General features: G+C 39.1%; 1 protein-coding gene across 1 annotated transcript; it reads left to right on the forward strand.

The window, feature by feature from the left end:
* The first annotated feature begins 3,794 nt into the window (after nucleotides 1-3,794).
* On the forward strand, nucleotides 3,795-7,473 carry LOC149781526 (uncharacterized). Its single transcript, XM_089935609.1, has one exon. The coding sequence runs from the start codon at nucleotides 5,017-5,019 to the stop codon at nucleotides 6,292-6,294; it is 1,278 nt and encodes a 425-aa protein (XP_089791735.1). The 5' UTR covers nucleotides 3,795-5,016; the 3' UTR covers nucleotides 6,295-7,473.
* The last annotated feature ends 18,621 nt before the right edge of the window (nucleotides 7,474-26,094 follow it).

Raw genomic sequence — 26,094 nt, forward strand, 5'->3', positions numbered from 1 at the left:
GTGTGCCTTGGCATTGTTGGTAAGTATGCCTTGTGCACAGGTAGGGCACAATCTCAAGAGTTGACAAGCACATTTCTGCTGTGAACCTTGCGTCTTCAGATGTTGCTGGTAACAGGCAGGGCTGACAAACGTACGCAGACAAGTTGAACAAGGCACTGGTTCTTCGCTCAGACAGGGTGGAGAGGCCAAACATCCTGGGCATTTCAATCCACAATGCTTGTGTTGCTCTCGATTGTTATAACCATAATCACATTTCTCACAATAATAACCGTATCCCAGGAATCCAGTGATACTGGTAATGGTATCGAAATGGTCATCGTGATGATAGACATGAATGTATTTTCCGTCCTTAAAGTCTTGGCCTCGAAACAACACAGACCCGCGCATTTCTTGAGGGTGCACTTTCAAGGTGTAGCGTGGAGCTAGGGCATCTTGCAATTTTTGCATCTCAGGAATGCCACAGGGTGTGTCTTTGGACAGGCCAGCTTGTTGCAACAGGAGTTCTGCTTCGTTTCGTTGTTTGGTTCGGTTCGATTTTCGAATGTTCTCCCATGTTCTTTTCCATTCTACCGTGTCGTTCTTGTTGGCATAGGTTCGTCCCACCACGATGGCACGGGCTAAGCACATCTGGTCTTGAGGGTTGTTAATTCGGACAAGACTACGCTTAATGTTGCGAAGGTCGTTCACTAATAACATCTTTTTGCGTCCTGTCCCTTGAGGAAGAGAGACGTGAGCCATTTTCAGTGTGGCTTTACCATCGGTGATGTCAAACTGGTCATTAGATTGTTGTACGTGTTGAATCTTGTCCATGACTTTGGAAGGGGTTAGTTCTGCAGGTCTGCTAAACTCGATCCAAACAGGGGATTTCAAACCGTCGTGATCTATGGATAGTGTCAAGCGATCGTCTTCTTTGGGTTGACATTGTCGCTTGAGTGAGGTGAGCAAAGAATCCCACATCTCGGTGATAAACCCTTCTGCTTTCTCCAAGGGTACGTCAGCCTTGAAATCTTTAAACTTCACCGTGTAGGTGTAAGCCGTGGTTCTAAATTTTCTAGAGGAGCGCTTTTCCGTCTCTCGAATGGAATAGTACTTTTCAGGGTTGACTAAGGGTGGTGAACTTGGTTTAGAGGGTTCGGATTCTGGTTCACTCATGTCCTCTTCAAAATCACTGGCATGAATTTGTGCCAAGATTTCAGCCCTGGTACGAGGCGATAGATCACGTTTCTGCCTCTTACTTTCTTCTTCTTCTTTCTTCTCGAATGAATGGGATCGTTTCATCTTGAGTGCAAAACATCAAATGACTCAAGTTTAAACACCACAGACTAATTTATAGTCTTGGCAAACCAGCGTATATAAAAAGGGTGTGTGTCTTGTCCTTTCACTATTCATTTCACTCTCAAGCTGAGCACAACGATGGAAGAGACTACCCAGATGGAACGTTTCGTCAGAGCTTTGCGAGGGGTCATTAGAAAATTCTCTTCAGACCAGCCGACGGACTACTCTCCTTCCTTTCGAGATAAAAGTCAAGATACTTGCTATATCTGTCAGAAGAAAGGGCATTGGTCTTCAGAGTGTCCAGACCGTCAAAAAAGAACAAAAACAGGGACTAAAAGAGACAAAAGTCAAGATACCTGTTATTATTGTAAAGAAAAAGGACATTGGTCTCCAGATTGCCCAAAAAAGAAACAAGAGGAGTCAGAAGAAAAGAAGGATTCTTCAAAAGAAGAGAGGGATTCTTCGGAAGAAGAGAGGGATTCTTCAGAGGAAGAAAGAAGACAATTCTATTTTAAAGAAGCAAAGAAACAGGAGAAGAAAAGAAGAAGGGAAGAAAATGAGGTAAAAACGGTGAAGAAATTCAAAAAACAGAGAGACTAAACAAGGAGAAAGAAGAAGTCAATGAACTTTTAATTAAAGTGTTCTGTGGTGAATTGTGAATTGGATTGTAAAAAAATGGATAAAAGAATACATGAATGATATAAGGTAAGTGTCTTTGAGTTTTGATTTTAAAATAAGAAGCTACACTCACGCACTCATACACAGACACGTACTATAAGGGTAAAATGGGTGGGGCTTATTTTTGAGTTATTGGCAAATTGAAATTGTATTTCTTTTCGAGAAATGTGGGTTGCCCTGAAAAGGGCCTTTTTATTTTGGTGTAGGAGTGAGTTTAACCAATCAACTTTAACTGCCTTAAGCCTTTGCCACGGCCAAGGCCTACTTCTGATGATTGGGTTGAAATCACTAAGGGTGGTACGACAGGCTTAGTCACAGGGTTGGCGTGTTTAGCTCGGGAAGGTCGTATTCTCTTCGGTCGTGATAAAGAAGTCTGATACATTTGTTTCAGACTTCTTAACTCCGCTAAAATGTCCAACAGTACCGTAGCCGTTTGATTTTCACCCTCTTCTTTCTTTGCTGCTACTTCTTCTTGCTGTTGTTGCTGTTGTTTTTTTTTCTTACCTCTTCTTGTTGCTGTTGCTGTTGCTGTAGGAGAAAAGCTTGTTCCGCTTCCTTTTGTCGTTGCATAAATTTCTCCAATTCTTCTTTCTGTCTCTGTCTAAAATTCTCCACTTGCGGTAATGAAGAAGGTAACGAAGGTTCTGGAACAAATTCTTGCGAGGTAAGAAAATCCACAAAATCCCAGTGTACCTCTTCTGAAAGTAAGTCCGGGTTCCCTTGGGCAGTCTCCCCTGCTGGTGCACCCCAATGGATCGTTTTCTGAGTTTCCGTCATGTTGAATCACTGTCGCATAGATTGACTGCACACAAGCGCTAACGAATCTATATAGACCACGTGACGTCACAGACTGCTCTCTTCGGATTGGATGCGAGCTGACTGAATTTTGTAACGCGTGTTCGGATTGGTGAATGAATTCAATCCGTTTCAATCCTTCCTGTACCTATAAATAAGCACAGTTCACTGCATTGATTCACCTATTCTCGTCGCTTCAAGATGTGGACCACAGTTGAGTCATCCACCCTTGTGTCTTCCATGATGTTTAGGACGGACATGCTCATGTATGTCAGGTCCAAGTGGACTGTTATTGATAGGACAGATACTAGTCAATGGATGAGGAGAGTTTACATAGAAAGACAAGGATGTCTCAAGAGGGTACTTGTGTATGGACCGGTAGTTAGAAGGAGTTTAAGAAGAAGAAGAAGAAGAAGATGTGACAGATGCCATCTATGTTAATATTAATATTAACATAAACCCAAAGGCCCTTTTCAGGGCCAGCCATATTTCTCGAAAAGAGATAGCCTTTCCATTGCTTACCCCTTTTCTAAATTTAAATTTAAATTTAAATTTAAAAAAAACTTTTAAAAAAAAAAAAAAAAAAAAAAAATCCCATATTCAATTCCCCTTGTCCCTAGACAAACCCAAACTCTATTCCCATGTTAATTTCCCTTGTCCCTAGACAGACCCAAACTCTATGTTAAATTCCCATTGTCCCTAAAGTGACCCACGATTTTTCTCCATGTTAAATTTCCATTGTCCCTAAAGTGTCCCAGGGGTCTTTTTAATGCTAAGTCCCATTGTCCCTATAGTATCCCACTTAACTACTGCTGCTGCTCATCTTGTGTTCTTTGTTGTTGTTGTTGTTGTGGCTGCATATTTCCTGTTTGTCTGCTGCTTGTTTTTGTAGATGTCATTGTTGGTGCTATATTTTCCGAGTTCTGGCGACATCTGAATGGTGTGTGACCTGTATTCCCACATCTATTGCATGTTCTGTCAAAAATGCATCCTTTGTACCACGTCTTTGCTAAGAATCCGAATATGTAAAAGGCTGTCTTTACTTTCTTCATGTTACTGCTTTCTATTTCTAATATCCGTATTCCGTCTAAAATTGATGTTGTTTCTATTGTTCTATTCCTTGCTGAGATAACCGGGATATTGAATTTTTCCTCAAAGCGCTTAACTATTTCTTCTATTGGAATTTCCAGCGGGATGTCTGTAACATGTAATTCTCCTGTTCGTTTTTTTATCTCCCTTAGGAATGGTTCTGGTTCCTTTATTGTCACTCTTTCTTTCCCAATACGTATTTCCCCATATGGTAAGATTGGTTTCTTCCCTTTTGGTCTTATTATGTAGCCTTTGTATCCATTAGGGTTTATGGAGTATACTCTATCCATACATTCTGGGTGGGCTATTTTCATGGCTATCATTACTGTGGTTAGACAAGGTATGTTTTCCCTTTGTATGTGCCTCATGTCTATTTCTTGTGTTCCTTCCCTGTATTTACATTGTAGATAGCTTTTGTCATGCATCACTACTCTTTCCAGCTTGAAGAATTTCTCCAGGTAATTGACTTCTTTTCTAGTCGCCATATTGCCTCGTGTTGCACGTATTCTGTTTTCGATGTCTCGTTTTTCCATGTTGATTTCCATTTGTTGATTATTTTCTGTTTGATTAGTTATTTTGTGTAATTTTATTCTTCTTACTCTTTTTGAGCTTCGGAGTTGAGTTCTGGCTTTCACGTGTTGATATATACGTGTCTGTCTTGATACTATTTGCCCTTAGAACGTACTAAGGGTTTTCCTGCCAGTTCACGAGTGGCTTACAATCACTAATTCGTTCCCAGCCCAAATGACTGTTAAATTCTGGTTCGAATTGATGGCCCCACCCTTCCTCAGTTCCGATTGGATATCAGTTCTACCCCAGTCGGTCCATTTTTTAACAACGAACCTCAGGCCATCTGTCAAAGCGGGGAGATTTACAACAGCACCTAGGGTTCTTTGTTCTAAAACAAAGCTTCCAACGTCTACATATGAGTTTTGACACCCAACGAAGCGGGGCTCTTGTACAAACACGTATCGCTATGGTAGCCGCAGGGTCTACATATACCCATGGCTGCTAACCCATTCCTTTGTTCCTGACTTACGTAATCGCGGGCAGGCAAACGTGACAGTCACGGAGTGGTTGTTCGTGTTGACTTTTAGAAATCACATTTTCATATGCATTTAGAATGGAAATGTAAGATATTTGTGTACACTTTACGAATATCCTTTATTAAAACTGCATATGAGGATGCATGCTGGAGAAAAACCATTCAAATGTGAAGTATGTGATAAAATGTTTGTTCAGCGTGGATATCTTAAGGTGCACATGAGCACACATACCGGAGAAAACCCTTTTAAGTGTGAAGTATGTGATAAAATGTTCACTTGCAGTAATAGACGAAAGACACACATGATGATACATACCGGAGATAAACCATTCAAGTGTGAAGTATGTGATAAAATGTTTATTCAGAGTGGATATCTGAAGGTACACATGAGGACACACACCGGAGAAAAACCTTTCAAGTGTGAAGTATGTGAAAAAATGTTCACTTGCAGTAATGGACGAAAGACACACATGATGATACATACTGGAGAGAAACCATTCAAGTGTGAAGTATGTGATAAACTGTTCATTCAGAGTGGATATCTGAAGGCGCACATGAGGACACATACTGGAGAAAAACCATTCAAATGTGAAGTATGTTTTAAAATGTTCAGTCTTAGGGAACATCAAAAATCGCATATGAAGATTCATACTGGAGAAAAACCATTTGAGTGTGAAGTATGTAATGAAAGGTTTACTCGGAAGGGAACACTAAAAGTGCATATGAGATTACATTTTGGAGAAAAACCATTTACGTGTGAAGTGTGTGATAAAATGTTTACTTGTAATAAGAGTCGAAAGAACCACATGAAGATTCATACTGGAGATAAACCATTCACGTGTGGAACATGTAATAAAATGTTTAGTCAAAGTAAATATTTGAAGGTGCACATGAGGACACATACTGGAGAAAAACCATTCAAATGTGAAGTATGTGATAAAATGTTTAGTCGGAGTGATTGTATGAAGGTACACATGAGGGTTCATACTGGAGAAAATCCATTTAAATGTGTAGTATGTGATAAAATGTTTAGTGTACATGGAAATTTAAAGAACCACATGAGGATTCATTCTGGAGAAAAACCATTCAAGTGTGAAGTATGTGATAAAATGTTTAATCGGAGTGACTGTATGAAGGTGCACATGAGGATTCATAGTGGAGTAACCCCATTTAAATGTGAAATATGTGATAAAATGTTTAGTGTACATGGAAATCTAAAGAACCACATGAGGATTCATTCTGGAGAAAAACCATTCAAGTGTGAAGTGTGTAATAGAGTGTTTAGTCAGAGTAAATCTCTGAAGATGCACATGAGGATACATACTGGAGAAAAACCATTTAAGTCTGAAGCATGTAATAAAATGCTTAGTGACAGTGGAACTCTGGGAATTCAGAATGGACTATTTCAGTAATGAGTTTCATTTTTAAGCTCTTTGTTACACATACCTTAATTCGGGTGCACAGAAACACTGAAATGCCGGAACGCAATAAAAACACTGAAACGTATATACCATAGTGTATATTGGTTGTGTATGTTTAATTCATATGTGAAATTTGATATTAGTTATATAATAAATGAATGTATACTTTTTTTTGCAAGTGATGCAACATCAAATTAAAAAAGAGCTGGAAACTGCGCATTTTGCCGACAGTTTGGAAAGTACAAGAATTTAATATTAACAGCATGTATTGCAATTTATACACAAGATTAATGTTTCAGCTATTAAATATAAACACATAATAATATTGATTTATTAAGCTGATTACTATATTGTGGTTATTAATAATTACATTTTCTTTTTATCTTAAGTTTGGGATGTGTGAGATTTGCACAAATCAGCAGGTGAGACAGCTATATAGTTTAAGTGTAACTATCATGAATTATGTGCGATAATGGTCTAAATGCAAAGAAACATGCGAGAATGGCATGACAAATTATTTCCGTCTTTCGTTTACCATTTATAAAACCTATTCTGCTATTGGAAGCAGAGTATGGGACACTCGATAGTGGCATAAATGGGTTTATTACACAAAGACAATTTTTGGAACATATTTCAAAATGCTTTTGTCTCATATAACACACAAATGTTTAAAAGCTATTATACAAATAAGGCAAGTCTGCCCACTTGGAGAGTACAGCAATATAATAAAGCAACAACTGGAATAAACACATTCCAAGTTATATCAGTTAAACAGATAAGAATTTGGCCTCAGCATACAACCTCATGAACAAAACATGAGGACAATTTTCGTTTAAATAAAATACATCTTCTGTCAAAGGCTATTAATTATGTGTCTAATAACTTAAGCTTCTTTGGACCAAGAGTGGAGAGAAGCTCAATCGCTTTCATGTAATTTTCTTACAGAAGTTCAGTTGCGCCAAACATTAATGTAACAGTTGTCAATACAATATAAAATTACAGCAAACTGAAATAACTACATGGCCCTATATGTAGTATTAAATCAAATTGTTTGAACTTTGCATCACACGTACAGTTCCATAATTGGACTTGTCTTTAAGCATGAATTTAAGATTTATATGTGATTGTTTTCTTTTCTTGAATGTCCAATATAATTGCCTGTTCTTATGAGACTTTCTGAATGCCACATATTTAATCATGAGTTGTAACACTGTGTTTAAACAGTCTTTTCTATCCAGCTTGCGTCTTCTGGACCAGTGGTGTCAGTAATTGGAACTTGCTGAACTGATCATTCAGGTGAATTATATACTTATGCCACCTAATTGCTTCCTCGTCATGTATATAAGGTTAACGTGCAAATAATAATGTAGAAATATTAACAAAATTAATCATGTCTATTTTTCTGCTGTTTTCATAAACCCCTAAAGAGCAAGTGTATATTTCCTTTTTTTTTTTTAAAGCAATCTGCAAAAAGTTATTGATATATAGCGATTAGGAAGAACAAAAATGTTTTGACAAACAAAGAGCTTGGACAATTAGGAATAAATTTGATAAAGTGATGTACTTGCCATTGGTTGAGATGAAAAGTAAAATGCACATTAGCATGGTTACAATTATGTATTTCCTTCAATATTAGTATGGAACAGCCGATGATAGAAATATATGTATACATTATATATACAAATACATGTATTTATCAATTGGTGATATCACTGTAACATATATATATATATATATATACAAACAATCACGAATATTATTCTCACCTGACAACGGAGGAACAGGCCTTGGCTGATTATATCTATTATGGATAGGGCTTGTGTAACGTGTTCCTTATTCCTGCTGCGTGTAATGGACAAGCTGATGCTGATGTACTTTTGAACAGCACCTTTGGGTTGGCTTTCATACTGAACATCAACCTGGGTAAAAAAAATATTATATAGCTTACCAAGCATATATAGTTCAAAAATATGTATGTATAGAAATATTATGAGACAGTTTCTTATATCTCTATGTCAAACCAAATTTCTAAAATATATACAAACAATAATAATAATAATAATAATAATAACAACAACAATGATGGTGACGATGGTATTAATTTAAATTGTATTACCTAGTATCCCATTCACTGAACTAAGTACAAATATGCCAGTTTCCAAAATGGTTTAATATATATAGCATGCTGTTTAGTATCCTTGTGTATCATTACTCATTCCTTTCTATGGAGAATGGTCTGATGGAGTTTGCTTAATGCTGGATGGATGAAAGTATAATGCATTTTATTGTATGCGTTCCTTCCCATTGACAGTGGCCTGGTGGAGTGCATTTAATGTTAGACGAAAGTCCTCTATCAGGGTACTACAATCAGTTCCCCACTTGTCTGAAAATATTAAACATAAGATTTAATAAGAATTGGGCATCAGTTACAATAAGTATTACAGGGCTTGTTATAGCTATTATTCATTTGATTACTGCTGGCCTCTGTACAGTGATTACTGACGATTAATCCAGGTCTAGTTACAATATTATTGATATGATCATTCAAGGCCATGTCACAGTGGTTGCTGACTTGGTTACCTCAGGACTTGTTACAGTGATTACCGAATATCCCCAGTCTTGCCATATTGAATACTGACTTGATTACTACATATCATTTTATAGTCATTTCTGACTTGATTACTCTGAGTATCATAATAGTGAATGAAAGTTGTAAATTATTCTTGTTAACTTACAGGAGCTGTTGTTGCTCCAGAGATTTTTGTGGGTACATTAAGACACGGGTGTGGAACCCATCTTCTGCTGGTATAGACATCGATCCATAACCCGTACAATGCACACTTTAACATTCTATGCAAAGACCTCCTGCCTTGATGTAAACATAGCGAAAGCAAGAATAATATGGATAGGTAGCATGACAAACAGCAACAGCCGTTTGTGTATAGAGTATAATTTCCGCTGGATAGATGATAGTTTCACGATGTTAGGCATTACCTTCCCTAAATATTAAGTCTCATAATAAATGTTAATTATGATAGTAGATCAAATAATATAAAAAAAACCACTACAAACTCAGTGGCAGAAGAGAGTTATTATCCCATTTGGAAAAATTATTGTTATGAAATTTCTTGCTTTATCCAAATTAAATTATATATTATTAAGTTTATCGAATCTTCCAGAATGGTTCATTAAGAAATTAAATAGTTTAATCTACAATTAATCGTGGAAAGGATCATTTGACAAGAAAGAAAAGTAATAAATAACAGTTATGAAGAAGGGGATCTTGCAATGATTGATTTACATAATTTCATTTGTTCTCTCAAAATTACAGACCAGACTTGTGTAGAAAAAGAATTGTAAGGAAGGCCGTGAGATGGCTCCCCGACACATGACTAACGATGTAAGGATAATAAAGAAATGAGTGGCAATACAACAGTAACTTCAGCGATTGCTACAGCTGCCATCAGTATTCAATACACTACTACAATTCAACTGTTGCCATAATGTCTTTAGGTCGTTTTCATTCTCTTCAACTGTGTTACAAAAGTAGTTAGATTTGTCTAAAATTCAGCCACACTTGATTTCTAACTTAAAAATGTGTCTTTAAAGAGCAGCACAATTCCTATTATATGTTCACTGCAAGCCAAATACAATGATAGGCCTATACATTTTGTTTCCAAACTTAAATAATATAACAAGATTCAATGTTTTAATCATTGCTCCGAAATTTCTGCTGTGGTTAGGAAATATAGAACATTCATATTAATGGTCATAAATACAATTTATACTAGATGTACTTTGATTAAAGCAACAAGTAGGTCTCCAGTTTTTTTCTTCTTCTGACAGTAGAGACCAACGTTGTCGGGCCGTATTCCATACTGACGTTCTACGCTGTTTTAACCTCCCCATCAGTTCTGACTGTCGGATGATCGGCAGCAAGTAATAAATTTACTTTGAATGACATGGTATGCGGATGGTAACTAAAATCCATATTCTTTTGACTCATGGTATTACATCCTTCAGAGCACTCAGTTTTTATTAAACAAGATGGCCGCTATCGCTTAACCGGCTTGAAGCAGCTGTTCCGTTTTTTTAGTGCCGTTTTCATGATATTGGTGCTTGTTGCCTGTTTTCATCTTCGTTATTGTGTTCATTATGTATTGGCTGTTTCATTCGTATGTGTTTCTTCGTCTCCTTGTTTTGGAAACGAGAATAATTGGACTTTTTCTCAGCTGTCTTGCTCCACTGTTTTTGAACAAACCGCCATCACGTGATACTCGCCAGTCAACCCGTTTATGCTACGATGGCTCTTCATTAATTGCTTTCAATGATCACTCCTTGGATCTCCACACTACATTGTGCTCTAGACTAAACGAACTGGGACTACATTCATCATTACCTAAATGTAAATAGAAGCGAAAAAAGAAACGTTGTTTCAAAGCTGGCCGGCGTAGAACAGGAAGAAGAATCCCAGTTATCTCCCTTATTTCAACACAACCATTCAAAAAAAAAATAAAAATAAACAAAAATAAAAAAATAAACAAAAATCAAAATAAATTTCGTTAATTTAGATAACCTAATTAAAATCCCTATTAATTCGTCAACCTTTGTGTCAACTATCCAAGAAATACCTTTGCGCATTGCATTATTTAATGCCCAGTCAGTAGGACCACCGGAAAAGCGCACAGAAATAGTTAATTTTATCAACGACCAGAATGTTGACGTATGTTCTTGACAGAAACATGGCTAAAAACATCAGGCGATGAGCCCGAGTGTGCTCCATCAAGTCGTTCCACCGTAATTCTCGCGGAGGTGGAATTGCTGTCATCACAAAGAACTCCATGATAAAACGTCTTAACTACACCACAACATTCAGCTTCGACCACACATCGTTTGAACTAGTCCAAACCACACTCACAATGGAGCAAAGATTAGTCCATTTTTTCTGCCTATACCGCCCTCCTCCTAGTAGAAAAAACAAGCTGGCTGACTCTCTCTTTTTTGGAGCAGTTTCCCAATCTCCTGGACTATGGAAATTCGATAGGTGGCAACCTGATTATTCTTGGAGATTTCAGCTTTCACTTTGACTGTCCCGAAACTCAAATACATAAAAACTCATAGATTCCATTAATGTTTTCACCTCAAACAGTCAGTTAACCAACCCACCCATAAACATGGTCACATTTTAGACTGGATTCTTCATAGACCTGATGATAATATTCTACGGTCCTCCCTGGTATCCCATGACCTAGCATCATATGACCTCTGCATTATATGCCATCTTGACGTATCAGTCCCTAACCCTCCACCTTTATCTGCTACTTAGAGAAACCTCCGTATGATAAATATAACCAAACTAATGCACGACATCCAAGCTAACCTAACAACATGTTTACCTCCTACTGCAGAACAACTCGATAACTGTCTGCGTTCATTACTTGACAAACATGCCCCAGCTGCCAAGTGCAGAGTATCAATTCAAAAGTGTTCTCCATGGTATAGCAGTGTTAGGGACTAGCTTCGCACTGCTAAAAGAGACCGCCGTAAAGCTGAGAGGCTTTGGCTTTCCACCAGACTCACTATTCATAAGCAAATCTATGAAGTCGCTAAGAAGAATGTCACAAATATAGTCCATGCAGCGAAATCAGCCCACTACACTACTAAGATCATGGAAAGTTCCAGCTGCAAAGAGCTCTTCGAGATTACTAACAAGCTAATGTCAAGGAACAAATCAACACCACTTCCAACTACCTTCTCTCCAGTCGACCTTCCGGACATGTTTGCAAATTTCTTCCGTGACAAAGTACAGACCATTAGAGATAAGCTTGACACCACAGTTTCAATTGACTCGTCGTCACCATACAGTTGGGATACAGAATTTGAGCGGCAACCATTAGCAGCATTTGAGCCTGTCTCTATGGATTTCGTACGTACAATCCTGATGAAGAGTGTACCAAAGTCATGTGAACTTGATCCAATTCCAACATCACTGCTGCTTGAGTACTTAGATCCAGTATTGCCTTCACTAACTTATGTTATTAATACCTCTCTCTCATCCGTGGAATTCCCATCATTTTTCAAAACTGCCATTGTAAAGCCTCTGCTGAAGAAACCAACCCTAGACCATAACGATTTAAAGAACTACCGCCCGGTTTCTAATCTCCCATTCATATAAAAAATCTTAGAAAAGGTTGTTCTATCCCAGCTTGTATCTCATCTAAATTCAAACAGTCTTTTTAGCAATGTACAATCTGCATATCGCCCTTGCCACAGTACTGAAAAATTACTCTTCTAAAAGTAGTTAATGACATTCTCTCTGCTTTGGATAGCGGAAAGATTACAGTCCTCACCCTCCTTGATTTGTTTGCAGCATTTGACACAATAGACCATGATATATTACTTCACCGTCTCCAGCATGTATTTGGCATTCATGATACAGCCTTACTGTGGTTCAAGTCCTACTTGGTCAACAGGACACAAATTGTATCTGCAAATGGAATACACTCCAGCCCAGTTGATCTATGGTGTTCCACAGGGGTCTGTTCTTGGACCTGTTCTCAGGACACAAATTGTATCTGCAAATGGAATACACTCCAGCCCAGTTGATCTATGGTGTTCCACAGGGGTCTGTTCTTGGACCTGTTCTCTTCATTCTGTACACTCAGTCGCTCTCAAGTGTCATAGATCATCATCCAGTGTCTCGCCAATTGTACGCTGATGACACCCAAATATACAAATCTAGCCACCCAACTGAAGTTGATGCTACCATCCAAGGTGTAGAGAGGTGCATTTCTGATGTGAAATCATAGATGACATGTAACAAGCTGCAAATGAATGATGATAAAGCTGAGGCCATTCTGATCACAACACAAAGATTTTCTCATTCACATCCTTTACCTCAAACAATAAATATCAGCAACGCCAACATTAAATTCACATATCTTGAGCTGAGACGCATCAGCTCAGTTCGCAAATATCTTTCAGTTGATGCCACTAAAACACTCGTGTGTTCATTAGTACTTTCAAGACTGGACTATTGTAACTCAATTCTGTCTGGTTCATCTCAATACCTACTCCAGAAACTTCAAAAAGTTCAAAACACAGCTGCTCGGATCATACTTAGAGTACCACGATCAGAGCACACCTCCCCGCTGCTCTGTACCCTAAACTGGCTATCCATTCGATCCAGAATCAAACACAAAATTTGTTCTCTGTGCTACGTTTCAATGTCGGACTCTAGTCCAACATACCTACCCGATCTCACCCATGTGTATACACCAGCAAGATACTTACGCTTCTCTTCTGATAATCGTATACTCATTATTCCCACTATGAAAACAAAGTCATATGGACAGCGTTCTTTTGCATACCAGAGCCCAGCAATGTGGAATCAATTGCCCACTGAACTTAGATACAAAGACACAGTGATCACATTCAAGAGGGCTCTCAAAACTCACTTATTTGGACTGCAAGAACAAACTTAAAGACCTAATAATCTTTCCTACCTGAAATATTCTCAGCATGTTTTTTTTTTTTAATGTTTTTTTTTTTTTAATTTCATGGTGTTTGTTTTTATAATAATATTATTATATGTTTTTTATCTTAAAGGTGTTGTCTAATGTTGTAAAGCGCTTAGAGCTTCTAAAGATTAGGCGCTATACAAAGTCCTCATTATTATTATTATTATTATTAATCCCTGTCAGAACAAAACGCCTATGTATTCATGGATCAAGCGTGACGTAGAACACTCTTACATACAACATCCGGGTTATCGCGTAGGCGAAGTCTTTCCTTTCAACGCACAGCACCCAGTATACATTGCAAAAGTTACAGGCTGTGCAAGTTTACACGCTATGCCAGTTTATACGCTGTGTCAGTTTAATTTTCAAGCATCAGTACCAATATTTATAATTCATGTAAATGGTGTATAATTATTTGGATCAATTTGATAATTCAGCAACAAGTCGGTATATGTTAAATTAGACCTAATAAACTGCGATGACTGTCCTCACAAGTTTACAGCTGCTGTTTGGGAAAACGATCCACATAAATGGCCACCACTCCAGTACGGTGATCTGCATTCCTATCTAATCGACTCTCCATGTAAATATCTTTATGTTGTATGAGAGAAAAAAAACTTTGTATAGCGAAGTAATGTTTTAACATTAAATTTGTATTAAACTTTAAAGCATAAGGATATAGGATATTTTCACACATTACTTCTATTTTTCGATAGCAAACAACATACTATTATACATTTTTGTCACAAAGAATATAGCAAAAGATGGACCCAAGCATGCAGAACCAATGGCAAGCACACCTGGCCATGTGCTTTTGCAAAATACAGAAAGAATGAAGACATCTAAGGCATCTGAAGTATTTTCTATTGAATCAGGAAGGTAAAAATTACAAATTGCTTGCAGATTTTTTTTTTTTTTTGGGGGGGGGAGTCATACAATTATCATTTTAATGAAAACAATGATGTAACAAATGCAATGCTGACAAAGGACATTATTATAACTGTGCCAGCAGGTTGAGTTTCCAATTAATACTTTTCTTAGTTTGAGTTAGAGAAAAAAATCACCTTGAATTTCGCTTTCGCAGAAGTGGGGTTGGGTACTTCAACCGTGCCACCTGATGCATGGAAAAAATGCATCATTTGAACTGTCATTGTTTTGGTTAGGCAAATAAGTTCCATTATACTGTGCTGGCTAACCCAATAATCACAGCTTCCCGCCCCCGAGCCCACTCAATACGTAGTGAACCAGTGATTGTGTATTGAAATTATGTCTACATATCTCATATGCTTTCTTTATGCAGTTTCCCATTTATAGCTATGTCCCACATGCAGTTCTTGCTAACACCCTCTTCTTAATCTATACAATAAGTTCATGACGAATGCACATAGGAGATATTTCTTTTAAACACAAAATACTGATATAACAGAGTCGAAGTTTGTTTGGGATACAACTGACATTTGATTAGAACTTTCTTCATTACGACTGATGATAGAACTTGTTTGGATTTTAATTCACAATACCGTAAGTTCTGTTTAAATTTTCATTTTGAATTCTTGGGAATTAATTTATTTGTTGATTTTTTACAAAACTTCTTGGTTTTCACTCTTTACTGTCATAAAACTTTTGGAATTGGAAATCTGTTTCTGTTTTGATGATTGCTCTTCATGCACTTCTAACTTTATTTTATCATCTTCTTTTCAAGGTTGCCAAACAAAAGGAAAAATTGGCTTTATTACAATGGCCTCAACACATCATGAACTAGTTTTGGTTTTCGTTCAAGACTGCTAGCAGCTATGAACAATTTCTGATGAGTTTTCAGTCCTTGTATTTGAAACAGATATATGTAAACGTTTCCTATCTGTATGTTGTTTTATGAAACCAAAATTACAGTGCATAATCTTTATCTTCTGATATATATATATATATATATATATATATATATATATATATATATATATATATATATATATATATATATATACATCAACAAATACAAATTGTCTAGGTATGTAGTCTATTAAAAGTAAATTATTTGAAATGTCAGAGTAATGTGGAATATTAAAGGAACGTTAGTAGTGTAGTGGGGCGATATGGGGACTATGGGAATTAGCATTAAAACACACCTTGGGCCTGTATAGGGACTATGTAAAATTAACATGGAGAAAAATCGTGGGCCTGTATAGGGACAATGGGAATTAACATGGGAATAAATTTTGGGCCTGTATAGGGACAAGGGAAATTAACATGGAGAAAAATCGTGAGCCTGTATAGGAACAAGGGGAAATTAACATGGGAATAAATCGGGGGTCTGTATAGGGACAAGAGGAAATTAACAAGGGAAATGGAATAGGGTCGGGACCCTATTTTAATATGGTCCCGACCTGATGGGTCTATGGAAATGGAACAGGGGAGAAGGATATAACACACACACGCACACACACACACACACACACACACATAAAATAAAAAATAGGATAGGCAATTGAAAGTCTGTCTTGTTTCGAGAGATTGGAGTGGCCCTGAAAAGGGCCTTTGGTTTTCTTCTTCTAATTTCTTCTATTTCTCCACCAGCTTCTTATTTTCTGTCCTACACTTTTTCTCTTCTTTTCTTTCTTTTCTTCCTTCTTTTTTCTTCTTCTTTCTTCTTCTCCTCCTCTTCTTTCTTCCTCTTCTCATTTTCTTCTTCTTTTTCAATTTTTTCGTTCCATTCTCTCATCCTTATCCTTTCCTCTTCATCCTCCTTCTCCTCCTTTATTTCTTTTAACAGATCACTAATGATGTCCTTTAGTTTTCGTAAGTTGTTAATCTCCATCTTCACTCGATGGGGACTATAAGAATAGTGATCCTCGTTTAGGTTAACCAACATTTGCTCCATCATACCCATATTGTCCAGGACGTCTTGCAATTTTTTCATTTTATCAAGGTGGTTCGAAGCCATCTTCTTTTTTATTCTTTGCAGAATGGTGTGAATGACGAACGTTGTGGGTTCTTATACGAAAAGCGCGGACGTGAAGGAAAACATCCCCCAAGACACAAAATTTATATTACCTAGATCATGACCAAACAACGCGAGGACGTGAAGGAAAACATCCCCTACTCTTCTCATTTCATATTATCTACTATCCACATACGTGAACCAGCAATAAACAAACCCAAATCTACTATTCACACATGCAAAGCATTAAAATGAAATCCATAATCTACTATCCACACAAACGTACGTTAGCACTTACAAAACCCCATAATCTACCATTCACACAAACCTACTTGATCACTTACAAACACTAATACATACACTCGCACTAGGAAAAAAGAGTCAGTGTTTATAGTCACACTACTCTACATACACACATTGGCAAATATATTACTAATTCTTTTCTAAAGGTTTGGGTAGCCCTGAAAAGGACTGTTTGTTTTTTAAACTCCAGGGCACCTGGTTAATGATGGCACCTTCCGGGGTCTGGCACCACAGATACAACGTCTACTCCAATCATTGGTCCAATTCACTTGAGTCGTTGGAAGAGCAGACGGGGGTTGAGTGGCTTCACTATCCCACTCCTCCGTTTGCGGAATAGTGAACACTTCTTGTTCCCTCTGTCTTCTTTGTCTTCTATTCCACACTCGAGGATGAACAACTGGTCTCCTTACCTCCTGTGGGTCCTGAACTGGTTCTTGTTGTTCACGTTGTGACTGTGGTTCAGCTACAGGCTGGGGAGATGTCCTTGCCTCAGGTGTCACCTTGCACACAGGGTTCATCATAGGGTGACACCTGATCTCTCTCTTTCTTTCCTCTTCTTCTTTCATTTTTCTCTCTTCCTCCTCCTGTTCTATCCTGGCTTCTTCCACAAGGGCCTCCGCAACCAGCTCGTTCAGGAGGCATCTGGCATACTCCAGATGCATCTGAAGTTCCATGAATTTAGTCAGTCTGCTGCTCATTCTACTCATTTTCTAGTGTTGATCAATCAACAAGGGTAGCTAGACTGCCGAGTGATTTTCAATTTATAGTGAAAGCTCGGACGTGATGGAAAACATCCCCTAAGACAAAATTTATATTACCTAGATCATGACCAAAAACGCGCGGACCTAAAAGAAACACTCATTCACTTTTTTATACTACCCATTACTAATTTAAAAATTTTCATTAATCACTTCAATGTACTATTCACATACGCAAAACAATCAAATCAAACCCCAAATCTACTCTCCAAGCACGTCAAACAGCAAAAAGAAAAAAACATGATCATTATCTACTATCCACACAAACACATACACTCACACTACAAAAGAGTAAGTGTTTATATTCACACTACTCTACATATACACATTGGCAAATCGATTGTTATTTCTTTTCTAGAGATTTGGGGTAGCCCTGAAAAGGGCTGTTTTTTGTGTGCGAAGTTGAAGCTAGGGCGATCTTTTAGTTTCTAAGAATGCGACGTCCTCTGGCGATAGACTTTCTGACGATAGGTCTGCTTCTTCGCAAAGAGAAGAAGAACTCTTTGGTGTCGATACGACAGTCGACAAAGCCTCTGTCAGGTTCAGGTTTCTGTTGCTGCTGTTGTTGTTGCTGTTGCTGCTCTCTCTGCTGTTTCTGAAGTCTGTACTTCTCTGTCCATTCTTCTTTCTCCCTGTTCACTTCTTCTCTGAAGAGCTCTTCTATCAGGTCTTCAGTGACTTTTAACATTCTCACATTCTCTGTCTCTTCAGGCTTCGGTATCAGACTGTGTCTGACCCTATGCAAATTCACGTAGGCTTCGTTTAGCTTAGCTAGTTTGGAGCACATCTTCTTAGGAGGATGAGTCGACAATGGATGGTTAGACTGGAAACTGCCCCGGTTTTTAAAGTCAAAGCGCGGACGTGAAGGAAAACATCCCCATACGGTTTTCGAGTAGGACCGTTCAATGAGTGTCATGAGAGGGATAGTAAGAAGTCAAAGAGCATGAATCAAAATTCCTATAGCCAAACAAACCACAAAGGCATTTTTTCTTCAAAAAACAACATTTTTTATTTAAAATCACTTAACACTAACAAACAACTCTAACATTTTTAACAATAATCAAACAATATAACATCAAAAATTTTTTCAAATACCAAATATTTTTTTCAATTAACACATTATTTTGGACAGGACTGACGACGTTGTGAATGAAATTGTGATTTCCACTGTTGGAAGTCATTAGGCCATTGATGGACACTACGTTTCCTAGCTTAAGACAAAAGACCAGTATAATGGTCACAAAACCATCGATCTACTTGCACATCGTTTCTTGAAGAAGAACGAGGATCAAACTGAGTCACTAAGTGTTCTAAGGAATAGCCCCGACTGCGATGATGCAGAAAATACACACAATATTGTCCACACACCAAGGAATCTGTGCCTTGTAATTTCACATTATTGAATCGGGTGGTCTGAGCATTTCTTCTCATAAAGTTAATGATATCGTCTTCCAAAGGAGGCAATCCGTAGGAATCGAAATATTCCACACATCCTTCTTGAGGAAAGTAGACGGCTACCCAGTGGGTTCATGGGAGAGGACTGTCGTCCGTGTTGATCACATAAGCTTGATGGTCTTGAGGTTTGCGATGAGGGAGTTCATCTTTAGCACAGACGACAGGATTCCAAGAAGCCGTGTACGAACTGTGGTTCAAAAGATAATAAAGTTCCCAAGTATCCATTTATTTGTGTGTTTTTTTTTCTTCACAGGTAATAATAAGTGATCAATTCGATCCTGACTTTTTGCTTGAAAATGTCTGACAAGTAAAAGGCGTTTAGCTTCGTCTCCCCACTCTGACTGAGGACAGCCTCGATACGATGAAACTCTTGAGTGGTTAATAGTGGGCAAGAATGTTCACGCAAGTGTTTATACCACTGATGCAACACGACTTCGTCCGAGATGAGACTCCAAGCTTCGTGCAGATACTCGTCCAATTTTTCTTCTTGACTCAGCATCAGGCATTTATCGTGTTGAATTTGACTGGGATGATCGTTTTGACATCCATAGCAATCAATTTTGATCAATTCCGTCATTTTTTCGACCAAGTGTTTGGCAAAACAGGAGACTAAATGGGCTTCTTGTTCTGGCCATCTCGACTTCATCATGATAACTTCTTCTTCTTCCACAGTCTCCTCACATTTCATGTCCAAAGTTTCTCCACTAGGTAAAGAGGGATAACAGTCTTCCATGGTTTCTAATAATCCAGAATGACGTCTCTCAAACTGTTGATTTCTATGGTATTGTCAAATTCGGCATACAGAATGACGTTCACCGTTTCATCAGGGACTCGGTTTGCAAACTGAATTTCCACACGCATCTGGCCGGATTTTATAGGGTGGAAATGTCTTTCGTCGCTGCCTTGGTCTGGAGTGAAATCGAAAGCCCACAAAGCATAGCCTCCTGCGTAATCTTCGTACGTAATGCCGTGACTGGTGTTAGTTCCTAACTGTCCGGTGGCTTCGTACAGAGACAAGTACGACCTCAAGTAAATGTTGTAATTGTACAAGTCCGTGGGAGGCAAAACTTTACACTTGATCAGACCTTCGTATTGTCGAATGTTTTTCAGGTCGATGTGTTCCGTCAACAATTGTGGGTGCCCTGCAGGAAAGCGACAATATTTGCACACGTAGGGATACAGCGAACACACGTCCAAGTATTTCATTTCTTCTCCTTTCTCTTCGTCGGCTTGGTACAGCAAACAGGTGGCATTGATCCTTCCTCCGTACAAACTATCCCTCGGGTTCAGCGGGTCCATGAACTGGTAACTTTCCACGAGACGTTTAAACTCGGGATCGGTTTTCAAACGGTGATCGTACTCGTGTTCCCACAGTTCCACCACTTGGTATCCTTCCTGTTCTAACTTTAGACGCCGCTGACAAGTGTCCTGGTACAAGTCTTCCATGGTTCGTTGTAAAAACTGATTTTTAGTGCCGCGGTCAGGGTAACAGACGGGGCATCCGTGAAATAAGCAACCGTTAAACTCGTACACGATCTTGGGGTTTTCTAAGTCCCAGCCATCGACCGAATGCGTTAAAATGGTCTTTTCGCCCCCTCCGTTGCGGGCATGCTGAATCCATTTGTCTTCCTTGCCGCACAAGTAATGTAACCACCGTAGGGCTTTGACCGAGTATTGAAGTTTGACATAGTTGGTCGTCTGAGGACTGATGACAGCCACGGTGTTTTCAGGCATGAATCGTTGCCGGTACACTAAGGAACACGCTTTGGCAATGGTGCAAGCTTCTTTCAAAGGATCGACCCCTCCGTGTTCCATGAACAGTTCTCGAAATTTTCCACAGCAACACCGTAAAATGTCCACGTCGGAACGACAATACTTTAGCATTTCTTCCTGAAAGTCGAAAGGGTCTGAGGCGTGAGCCTGGTACCAAGCGTAGAAAGCTTCTCGTTTTTCGGTACGCATGTTGTCGGGGTCGTAGTCTTTAGCGTCAGTCAAATGGGGTAGAACGACATGTTGATTGGCTTCCGTATTGAAAAAGTGTGGAAAGTACCCTTTAGCCATTTCTGTCATTCCAAACGTTCTAGGCATTCGACTCAAAGGCATGGCCAAGTAACTCATCGAATCTTTAAACTGTACTTGTCCCACTTGCATGAAAATGATTTTGGCTCCGTTCAAAGTAACTTTAGGACGTTCGGTTCCATGTTCTGTATAGTATCTGAGAAGAAACTGTCCATCGTATCCAGAGAAATTGTGAGCCATCACCGTGGTATGACGATGACAATCTCCGTAACGTTCGATGTCCTCTTGGCTCCACGTCTTGTCGATGGGGTCTAAGACCCATCGAGCGAAATCGGCTAGCGTGTTCGGTCCTCGAAAGATTTTTTCACGCCCTCCAGGAGTCTTACTGCACTGAGGGCAATAACTGAAAATAGGTTCTTGAATGCACTTCTCGCACGCTCGATCAGCCACGCAGAAATTAGGAATGTGAATGCCTGTCTCTTGCATGCATTCGAAATCGAAAAAGATGAAATTGCCTTTTTTATTCTTGTGACCGTCCTCTTTCTCTGGTTGGGGTTGGTATTTTTGCACGTAGCATTGGTGTTCCAAGTCCACGATGTGATGACAAATGTGACATTTTTTTCTTTCCTCGACATACGTGTGCCTTGGCATTATTGGTAAGTATGCCTTGTCCACACGTAGGGCACAATCTCTGCAGGTGACAAGCACATTTCTTCTGTGAACCTTGCGTCTTCAAATGTTGTTGGTAACAGGTAGGGCTGACAAACGTGCGCAGACAAGTTGAACAATGCACTGGTTCTTGTCCTTCACTCAGACAGGGTGGAGAGGCCAAACATCCTGAGCATTTCGATCCAAAATGCTTGTGTTGCTCTCGATTGTTATAGCTATAGTCACGTTTCTCACAGTAATAACTGTATCCCAGGAATGCAGTGATACTGGTAATGGTATCGAAATGGTCATCATGATGATAAAGGTGAATGTATTTTCCACCCTTAAAGTCTTTCCCTCGAAACAACAGAGGCCCGCGCACTTCTTGAGGGTGCACTTTCAAGGTGTAGCGTGGAGCTAGGATATCTTGCAAGTTTTGCAGCTCAGGAATGCCGCAGGGTGTATCTGTGGACAGACCAGCTTGTTTCAACAGGAGTTCTGCTTCGTTTTGTTGTTTGGCTCGGGCCGATTTTCGAATGTTCTCCCAGTCTCTTTTCCATTCTGCCGTGTCGTTCTTGTTGGCATAGGTTCGTCCCACCACGATAGCCCTGGCTAAACACATCTGGTCTTGAGAGTTGTGAATTTGGACGAGGCTACGCCTAATGCTGCGAAGGTCGTTCACCAAGAACACCTTATTGCGTTGTCCGGTCCCTTGAGGAGGTGAAACGTGTGGCTTTTCCATCGGTGATGTCAATCTGGTCATTGGATTGTTGTACGTGTTGAATCTTGTCCATGACTTTGGAAGCAGTCAATTCTGCAGGGGTGCTAAACTCGATCCAAACAGGGGATTTCAAACCGTCGTGTTGTATGGAAAGTCTCAAGCGATCGTCTTCTTTGGGTTGACATTGTCGCTTGAGTGTGGTAAGCAAAGAATCCCACACCCCGGTGATGAACCCTTCTGCTTTCTCTAAGGGTACGTCAGCCTTGAAATCTTTAAACTTCACCGTGTATTTGTAAGCCGTGGTTCTAAATTTTCTACAGGAGCGCTTTTCCGTCTCTCGAATGGAATAGTATTTTTCAGGGTTAACTAAGGGTGGTGAACTTTGTTTAGAGGGTTTGGATTCTGGTTCACTCATGTCCTCTTCAAAATCACTGGCATGAATTTGTGCCAAGACTTCAGCCCTGGTACGAGGCGATAGATCACGTTTCTGCCTCTTACTTTCTTCTTCTTTCTTCTCATATGAATTGGCTCGTTTCATCTTGAAAGCAAAAAGTCAAATGACTAAAGTTTAAACACCATAGGTTACTTTATAGTCATGGCAGACCAGCGTATATAAAGGGCATGTGTCTTGTCCTTTCACTATTCATTTCACTCTCTAACCGAGCACAACGATGGAAGAGACTACCCAAATCGAACGTTTCATCAAAGCTTTGCGATGGGTCATTAGAAAATTTTCTTCAGACCAGCCTTCGGACTACTCTTCTTCTTTTCGAGGTAAAAGTGAAGATACTTGCTATATCTGTCAAAAGAAAGGGCATTGGTGTTCAGAGTGTCCAGACCGTCAAAAAGAAGAAAAGGGGTTAGAAAAGACAAAAGTCAAGATACCTGTCATCATTGTCAAGAAAAAGGACACTGGTCTCCAGATTGCCCAAAAAAGAAACAAGAGGAGTCAGAAGAAGAGAGGGATTCTTCAGAGAAAGAAGAAGAAGAGGAAGAAGAGGCGGAAAAAAGCAGACAGGTAAAAAAAAGAAACAGGAAAAGAAAATAAGGGAAGAAAGTGAGGAGGAAGAAGAGGAAAAGACTGTGACTGTGAAGAAATTTAAAAAACAGAGAGAGAGTAAATAATGAGACAGAAGAAGTTTATGAACTTTTTAAAGTGATTTGTTGTGAATTGTGAATTGTATTGTAAATATTAATAAAAGAATAAATTAATTATAAAAGGGAAGTGTCTTTGGGTTTTTGATTTTAAAATAAGAACCTACACTCATGCACTCATACACAGACACGTACTATAGGGGTAAAATGGGTTTTTTTTGAGTTATTGGCAATTGAAAGTCTATCTCTTTTCGAGAGACGTGGTTGGCCCTGAAAAGGGCCTTTTTTGGTGTAGGGGTGAGTTTAAGCAATCAGCTTTAACTGCCTTAAGCCTTTGCCACGGCCAAGGCCTACTTCTGATGATGATGATGATTTGGTTGAAATCACTAAAGGTGGTACGGTAGGCTTAGTCACAGGGCTGGAGTGTTTAGCTCGGGAAGGTCGTATTCTCTTCGGTCGTGATAAAGAAGTCTGATACATTTGTTTCAGACTTCTTAACTCCGCTAAAATGTCTAACAGTACCGTGACCGTTTGATTTTCACACCCTTGTTTCTTTGCTACTGCTACTTCTTCTTGTTCTTTTTTTTCTTACCTCTTTTTCTTGCTGTTGTTGCTGTGGAAGAAAAGCTTGTTCCGCTTCCTTTTGCTGTTGTATAAATTTCTCCAATTCTTCTTTTTGTTTCTGTCTAAAATTCTCCACGTGCGGTAATGAAGGAGAAGGTGGCGAAAGTTCCGGAACAAATTCTTGTGAGGTAAGAAAATCCACATAATCCCAATTTACCTCTTCTGAAAGTAAGTCCGGGTTCCCTTGGGTGGTCTCCACTGCTGGTGCACCCCAATTGATCGTTTTCTGAGTTTCCGTCAGGTTGAATAACTGTTGCATGAATTGACTGCGCACAGGCGCTAGCGAATCTATATAGACCACGTGACGTCACAGACTGCTCTCTTCCGGTTGGATGCGGGCTGACTGAATTTTGTAACGCGTGTTTGGATTGGTCAATGAACTCAATCCTTTTCAATCCTTCCTCTACCTATAAATAAGCGCAGTTCACTGCATTGATTCACCTGTTCTCGGTGCCTCAACATGTGGACCGACGTTGAATCTTCCACCCTTGTATCTTCGATGATGTTCAGGACGGACATACCGATGTATGTCCGATCCAAGTGGACAGTTGTCCACAGGACAGACACCAGTCTGTGGATGCGTAGAATCTATGTAGAACGTCAAGGATGTCTCAAAAGAGTCCTGATTTACGGTCCTACAGTGAGACGCAGCCTAAGCACAAGAAGAAGACCAATGCGGTTCCCTTTATGTTAATGGTAACATTAACATAACCCCAATCTCTCGAAAAGAGATAGACTTTCAATTGCCTATCCTATTTTTTATTTTGTGTGTGTGTGTGTGTGTGTGTGTGTGTGTGTTATATCCTTCTCCCCTGTTCCATTTCTATAGACCCATCAGGTCGGGACCTTATTAAAATAGGGTCCCGACCCTATTCCATTTCCCTTGTTAATTTACCCTTGTCCCTATACAGACCCCCGATTTATTCCCATGTTAATTTCCCCTTGTCCCTATACAGGCTCAGGATTTTTCTCCATGTTAATTTTACATAGTCCCTATACAGGCCCAAGGGGTGTTTTAATGCTAATTCCCATAGTCCCCCTATCGCCCCACCTCACTACTAACGTTGATCCAAGCAAGACTGCAATCCTGCTACATGAACTATCAGCCAAATATACAGCGTAGCTTTCCCTTGATGATACAAATCAATTTGTCTTATCAATATTGGGTCACCATGACAAAAGCGACCGGTTTTAGGTGCTATACGTATTGATTATGGCATTCTTTCAGAGTATCTGGAGGAGTCACCAATACACATGAGTGGATCCTCTCACATGTCCAAGGCATTAATAAACACCTACATGAACCTTTGTTGGAGAATGAAGAGCGGACAGAACTTAGCTTGATTGCAAGAAATAGCGAAAGTGCTGAAAACCTTGGCACAGGTGCTCCTAAACCACAGGTTCCTAAACAGAGTGGAATATTACTTAAATTTCAGGCATGCCATTTCAGGATTACAACAAGTGCATGGTATTTAAAAGAAAAATGTGAAGACTACTTTAAATGTTTTCATTCTCAACTTAAGAATAAATTAGTGTATATATTTACCATCTGAAGATCTGAATAAGCTAGCATTTATAAGATGTGTGCACATGATACATGTACAGTGACTCTCCTCCTCAAGTCTTTGGTAATTTCATGTATAATACATGCACATCAGGTATAAAAAAAATTCCATGACAGTCTATCAATAAACACTTCAGTAAAGATTTTAT

Source organism: Sinohyriopsis cumingii, chromosome 15 (assembly GCF_028554795.1).
Source record: "Sinohyriopsis cumingii isolate HCF-2022 chromosome 15, ASM2855479v2, whole genome shotgun sequence".
NCBI classification, from domain to species: domain Eukaryota; kingdom Metazoa; phylum Mollusca; class Bivalvia; order Unionida; family Unionidae; genus Sinohyriopsis; species Sinohyriopsis cumingii.